Source organism: Hylaeus volcanicus, chromosome 6 (assembly GCF_026283585.1).
Source record: "Hylaeus volcanicus isolate JK05 chromosome 6, UHH_iyHylVolc1.0_haploid, whole genome shotgun sequence".
In the NCBI taxonomy this organism is placed as follows: domain Eukaryota; kingdom Metazoa; phylum Arthropoda; class Insecta; order Hymenoptera; family Colletidae; genus Hylaeus; species Hylaeus volcanicus.
In genome coordinates this window covers 11,019,936-11,026,721 of record NC_071981.1, presented here as the reverse complement: position 1 = coordinate 11,026,721, position 6,786 = coordinate 11,019,936, and the positions used below count along the sequence as shown (strand labels likewise).

The following is a 6,786-nucleotide window of genomic DNA, read 5'->3' as shown; positions in this document are numbered from 1 at the left end:
CCGCCCACCCCGTAACCCCCGGTTCATGCGGACTATCTAGGGGTGGGGAGGGGTTACATCCCACAAATGGTTTCTGGTTGCTGGTATCTGGCGGATCGCTAATTGCGCTCTCCGCTCGATATCGCGCGCAATTGGCAGACAGGACCGTACGGAATCCGCGCAATCATCGCGTAAATCGAATACTGAAGCGAGCCACTCGAACGTGTTCGGGGCTGAATCTCACGTGCCAGATTATTACGAAAGCGTTTCGCCTCTGACGGCGGCTGAACACGCTCCCCGACGGAGGAGAGTCGAACATATTTAAACCTCTTGTTGGCTCGAAGGTGGCGGAGGTGTAAGCGTTCGTTATTACACATTTCATAAAATTACCATTTGCAAACATTTGTAAGCAGCCGGGGTTTCGATAGAGGGTTCGTGCCATGCGTTCGAATATGGATACGGATCTCACGACTGCTTCCATTCCGCGTAGTAACCCCTATCCGCTATCGTGATCGCGAAACATTAAGCGCGTCGTATCGTCCCGGTATGCCCTACAGCCAGATGATTGCACCGTTTTCCGCGAAGATTCTCCAGACGATCTATCGGCTCGTCTGCGATTTCTACGGAAAATAGGAATCTCGCGATTAACATGGACTCGCGGATACAGCCGGCCACTTGTTAACGATCATGTCAAGATTACTTCGAGATCCCTCTTCGATATTGGCTGTACAGGGTGCCTCGTGATACGCGCGAAACATTTCAGGGAGTAATTTGGCCAAACAAACATGTATCTTATTTGATCTTGCTTATGATGTAGCGAGTTTTATATTTTCGATTAGTTTTCACTGTAACACTAAAACTATCGAGTCGGCCAATTTGACCCCTGTACTTTAAACTTCTTTCTAAAATCAATTCATTATTAACAGTGTTTGAACCGCAATTTTTGGAGACAATTAGTGTAATAGAGAATCAATTTGATTTATAAATTAGTTTGTTCCTCCGTTCTCTAAGTACAGAGGTATAGTTATACGTATAATAGGTATGCGTCGACCTCGATAGTTTTAGTGTTAACGCGTGTTTGTAAACGTGTCTTGTCAGCGACCTGGCTACTCTTTCGATCCTCTGGTGTTACTCGAATTTGTTGACAAATTCTGTTGAATTTTTGTATTTCGTCACTTGAATACGTTCGATAGGGTGCAAATTGCGTGTCTCGCAAACAACATCAAACAAACATGTGTTCGTATGCATTTATTTCAATAGTCTTGCATGTCGAATTAATCCCTGACAATTCCCCACGTATCGCGAGCTGAGGTATTCAAAGAGTCGACTTCTACTATGTGATGACCAGGTCATTTCAAACAAAGAATGTCCTATATGCTATAGGTACTATACTTCGTTACCGAAATAAACATTCTTTGCGTTGCAAGAGATCCGTAAATATATTATCCTCGATACAATCGATCAACTGTAGTCATTTTTCGTTTGGAATCACCTGGCGATACGCGAGCAAGGTTTCTTTAGTACCTCGCCAGACACCCTGTACAGAAATGGACGTATAACCCAGTTCGCAGCCTATTTTCGCGACCGAATTTCCAACGCGAGAATAATTGATAATTGAAAAAAGAAAATACACCATCGATGAATAATTTGGCCGCCGTCGACGCGACAGCGAAGCGTCAGAATTCGAAAGCAGCTCGACATCGAATCGCGGATCGCGCTGTATCGACGAACGTCGAGCAACGACCCCCGACTTCATCTCGTCGCGGTACGTTTTTTGTGGGTGTCGTCGAGCGACAACGCGACGGCGGACGAGGAGGACCGTACTCATGGCAACGAGGAGGACGAGGAGGGCGACTGATGCTGCTGATTGGGATTGTTCAGGCTAGGCCGCTGGTGTATCCCGTGCGCCTGAAGCTGATGATTGATCAGGTAATGCTTGGTCTTGCAGCGCTTCCCGCAAACGTTGCACTGGGGCCACGTCTCCGGTGGCGGCCAATTCGAGTGGACATTTTTCACGTGTTGCCGAAGGTTGCTCGGCGACGAGTAGCTTCTGCCGCAGTAACGACAGAGAGGCCTAGCATCGTCGTGGCGCAGTGCCGTGTAGAGTCTCGCGAAATTCTCCACGGCTTGCGTAGTTTCGCTGGCGGCCGCGGTCACCGCCGCCATCGCGGCATCCTCCCTCTTCGGCATCACCGATCCTACAACCAGGACGTGCCCGTCAGTTGATTCTGTCGTCTCTTACTCTCGCTTTTCTCCCTTTCTCCCCCCCCCCCCCCCCCCCCCAATTGCATTACACTCCCACTTCAGTTGCTCGTTCGTACTTTTTCTAACTCGCAGCTCTACATTCGCTCTCTTCTCTTATTTCTCTCTCCCATGTGCACACAATCGTCTCCCGCTGACGTTTTCTTTCTCTCGTACGCACACGGAAACCACCGTGCCATTCTCCACTGACACACCAGCGCGTAACATGTGACCACTCACACGTACTCTTTTCCTCTTGCGCATTCTCTCCATCCCTCGTCACTTGGCCTCTTCGCTCTCACTTTCGATCCGTTCCGCACCCTCGGGCACACACTATCGTACTCGGCCAATCTATCTTTCTCTCGCCTCCTTCGTACACCATACGCCCACGTGCTCGTGCATACACGCGCACGTACACATATACACACGCGCACGCATACACACTCGCGGGCACACAAACACACACACACACACACACACACCTATCGTACTTATGCAAACAAGACACCCCCCTCATACATACACACGCACACACGCAGGCTACTCTCATACCTGTGCAAACGTACACACACTCAGGCTACTCTCGTACTCTCAGGGCATGCCCGGTTGTAGGATGTTTGGTGTGTTGTTGTTGTTGTTGTTGTAGTTGTGCTCGTCAGCGTTGCTCTCGTATAAAACGCACGCTCGATTCGTGGAGAAACGCATCGATCGCGCCGTGGAGACTACCTAAGTACGCACCGGTGTGTCTTTCCATTCCTCGAGATTCAAGCTTTTGTCTTAAAGCAGGGTTCTGGTTTGTTTCGACGGAGAAACCGACACTTTCGTATCAATTTCATTTTCTAATGCTTTAAGATCTTAAATTATGTTCGTAAAATTGCATAGCGATAGACTGAGATTTCAGAAAGTCGTAGCCTTGCAAAGAGCTACGAAGAACATACAGGTCAAAGAATACAACTTAACCCATTCACTGCCACCTACGGAATATTATATCTCGTAATTTGCGCTATAAATTTAAATTAATTGCAATTGGTCTTGGAATAAGTTTACAGGTGTTTGAGTTAAGAATTATTAGAAACGAAGTAAATTTTATATAATAATATATTTTTGATAAAGCAGCAGATTTAATAGTATGTTCTGTTATTAAATTAATAACTTGAATTACATATTTGTATTAAATCTTGGCGCTCAGGGCAAAACGTTCTAAATTTGTGTGGCAGTGAATGAGTTAAAACCTTAATGAGTTTAAACCATTCAGCCTAAACTATGAGTCTGATGCATGACCGTGATCAAAACGCACCATCGAAAATCTAACTCGTGATTAACGAAACGGTTCGCCCACGCGAAGCGCCAAATAAATGGAGCCTGAATGGGTTAAAACCACTTTTCTTCGAACAACTTTCTTCGACCTGGTGCTGATGAATTTCAAGAAGTAATCGTTGGTTTGAAAGTAGACATGCGCGTTCGAAATATATGTGGCTATGTTTGATACTAGAATTATTGTTACTTCAATTGTCTTTTTTGATTGTATTAACACGTTCGACCCCAATGGATCCACCGATGGGTTATGATATCACGTGTTACGCATTCGCGCGTTTGTAATAGTCTGTTATTTTTATGTTTTATTGGACTTGTCAAGTGCTATCTGCACTTCTGTGGAATACTATTCTTATTCTATATTGTTCGCGTTTGACTGAATAGTCAATCGTGTGTTCCTTCGTGAATCGTAAGGTGACTGTCTTCTAGTTTGTGTAACTCTGATGTTTTAAGCGATATTTCTAAATATAGTGTTGCGACAACTTTATTTACAAATATTGAAACTTCGAACCGAAACTCTATTTTTATGAAAATAAAATTTAACCCATGTTACTAAGGGATAGTGTAGCCTTTTATTACTGACAAAATTAAAAATTTAGAATCGGTTCAGTACTTCCAGAGATATTACCCCTACATACAAATAAATTTTACCTCTTAATAATATTATTGTAGATTCGTCGCTTGACGAGGAATATACGAAGGTAGGCACCATTTCGAACGCGTTAAGCTAGATTGTTCTCATTTCAGGACAAAATTAGAAATCTTTTTTACCACTTTGAATAATTCTAGTACGAACGATAGCCACTGTCTTATCGATTAAGAACGTCTTTTTTTGTTTCCTTTTACGGGCGATCTCAACGTCACTATCATCAACATCGGCCATCTTTTTTTCGAAGGCTATCACTCGTTACCCCATATACAATTAGTATCGATTACTCTTATCGAATTGTAATATGGCGTATTTACAGTTTAAATGTGAACAAATGCCGACGCCAAATTTGCATTTCGTGTGATAATTTGTTTTCAACAACACACGTTTCCGAAATGAACTCAATTCGTCACCCAACAAACCAGACCCCTGCCTCGAAGGTCTTAAACGGTCCGCGTCATATTCCGTCGTGGGCGCCCCCGTTACGTTTGCGGGATGTTTCTACGCGGTATCAGTAGCGACGTCGTTACGGTCACCAAGCGACAAATAGAAGAAATACCTCCTAACGTTTTTTCAAACTGAGCATCGTCGCCACTTTTGTTTTAGTGCGTTTCAAACTCTCCATGAAAGGGAGAGATAGAGAGAGATATAGAGATAGAGAGTGAGAGTAAGAGCAAGAAAGTGAAAGAGAACGGATAGGTAGACAAAGAGAAAAAATAAAGATAAAATGACCGAGACGATAAGGGAGTTTCCCGATTTAAGAAAGAGATAAGTAAAAGCGGAAGACAGGGTGGAGTTCGAAGAAAGGACGTAGAATACGGAGGGACAGAGACGGTGAGCGAACTACGTAAGAACCCTGGTATTGATCCACCTTCTACGCTTCGTTACGATTATCTTTCATACGATCTCTAAGCAAAAGGCCTCTCCCACTTTTCGTGCTCGTCTCATTACGTAAAAGGGGAAGAATGTGCAGGCACGGCGTGACAGGTAACCGCCTTCGAAATCGTCCTCTACGAGTTAGCCTCCCCTCGAATCCTCCGTCGTCGTGAGCCGTGGAATTTATTTCGGGACATGGGGGATAACGTAAGGGTCCGATTCGACGCGGACTATTCAGGCCTGAGAGACGCGTTTAACTCATTTGCATCATTGGGAGATCTTTGCGTTCGGTTTACCTGGGTATCATCACGAGCGCGTATACTTGGTACTGTACAACGAACGACTGGTTATTACCTTTCATGAAGCGATCAATTTTTATTATTCACAAATTAGTGGAACGATTAAGGGGGTGGTGTTGCAGTCTAGAACTTAAAAAAAATCTACACTTTTAACAAAATATCTGTCAAAGGATTTCGTTGAATTCGAAAAATTATTGAAGTTAACGGCGTTTAAAGAACAGTGTACAGTGCGTCCCAGTCTAAGTGATACAGAGCTCTAACTCCAACTATCTACTTGGAGATCGGCCGAATGCAAAATTTCAAATATGGAAATTGCATGGTAAAATGGGGCTCATGTTTCAGCGCGAAGGAATTTTTGTTAACTTTGTTATTTAACGTGATATGATGGTCAAGGCCCAGAATATTTGTATTCTTCCCATTTTCCTTCGTTTGGCCTAGAATCCCAAACGAAACCCTCCGTATCGATTTCAAGAACCACATGGTGCTTACTGCATCAATGGGACCGAACCGAGTTTTCTCTTTGAAAATTACCAAACTTTGAAGCGTTATAGCTTAAAAACTAGTAAAAATCGGGTAAATACATTAAAGCTTAATGAATTCGTCTTGAAAAGTACTATCGCATGGTATAACAAAAAACATATAGTTCCATTTGAAAAACGAAACTTGACCATTATATCTCGTTAAATAACAAAGTTAACAAAAATGCCTTCTCGCTGAAACATGAGCCCCATTTTACCATGTAAATTCCATATTTGAAATTTTGCATTTGGCCGATAGTTTTGAAGTTAGAGCTCTGTATTACTTAGGCTGAGACACCTTGTATGTTTCTCAGATAACCACCCCCTCGCTACCAACCCATTCTTATTTCTTTTGCCCGTAGTTTCGCCCGAGTAGCCCCGATCACCGGTGTAATATGATCCTCACCGATTGATACGCTTCTGTCGAGTATTTTTTTTTCTCGAACCTCTTTCTCTTTCACTATTTGTCCTTTTCTACGTTCGACGCGTGTCAAGTGTAAACGCATAAAAACACTCGAGTGCAATGTTTTGGGTTTCTGATTTTGCATACCTCCTTCAGTCGTTACTGTATCTTCTAATGTTTTGCCAACAAACTTCGAGTATAGAGAAGGACAGCGAATGAAGAAGAGGACGGAGCGAGATGCGAAAATGGCGACCAACACAGGGATTATTTCGATGAGACAATACGTAGTAAATATGGTGCGAATTACGTCGTGTTTGGTCTCGTTTTAATCAGAAAAATGTCAGAAATACGATGGTAACAGTTTTACAACAAAAACGGTAATAATAAAAAAAGTTTGATCGTTGCATTAGCATTGTCTCATCGAGATATCCGATCCCGGATCATGTTACTGCCCATTTATCGTAGAGAAACTTGTGCATTTAAGGAGATTTTTGAACTATACAGGGT

The 6,786-nt window shown here is 43.3% G+C and overlaps 1 protein-coding gene across 7 annotated transcripts in view; it reads right to left on the bottom strand.

Annotated features, from left to right (window-relative positions):
* Positions 1 to 6,786, bottom strand: part of LOC128878821 (protein abrupt) — a 145,252-nt gene that overhangs the window by 31,529 nt on the left and 106,937 nt on the right. Inside the window, exon 8 of one of the 7 annotated variants that reach the window (XM_054127371.1) lies at positions 7 to 2,177. The exons of the other annotated variants lie outside the window; for them this stretch is intronic. Coding sequence (XP_053983346.1) covers positions 1,804 to 2,177 — 374 coding nt within the window. The 3' untranslated portion in view covers positions 7 to 1,803. Of the gene's footprint in view, positions 1 to 6; positions 2,178 to 6,786 lie in introns of those variants that run through there. 7 annotated transcript variants of the gene reach the window in all.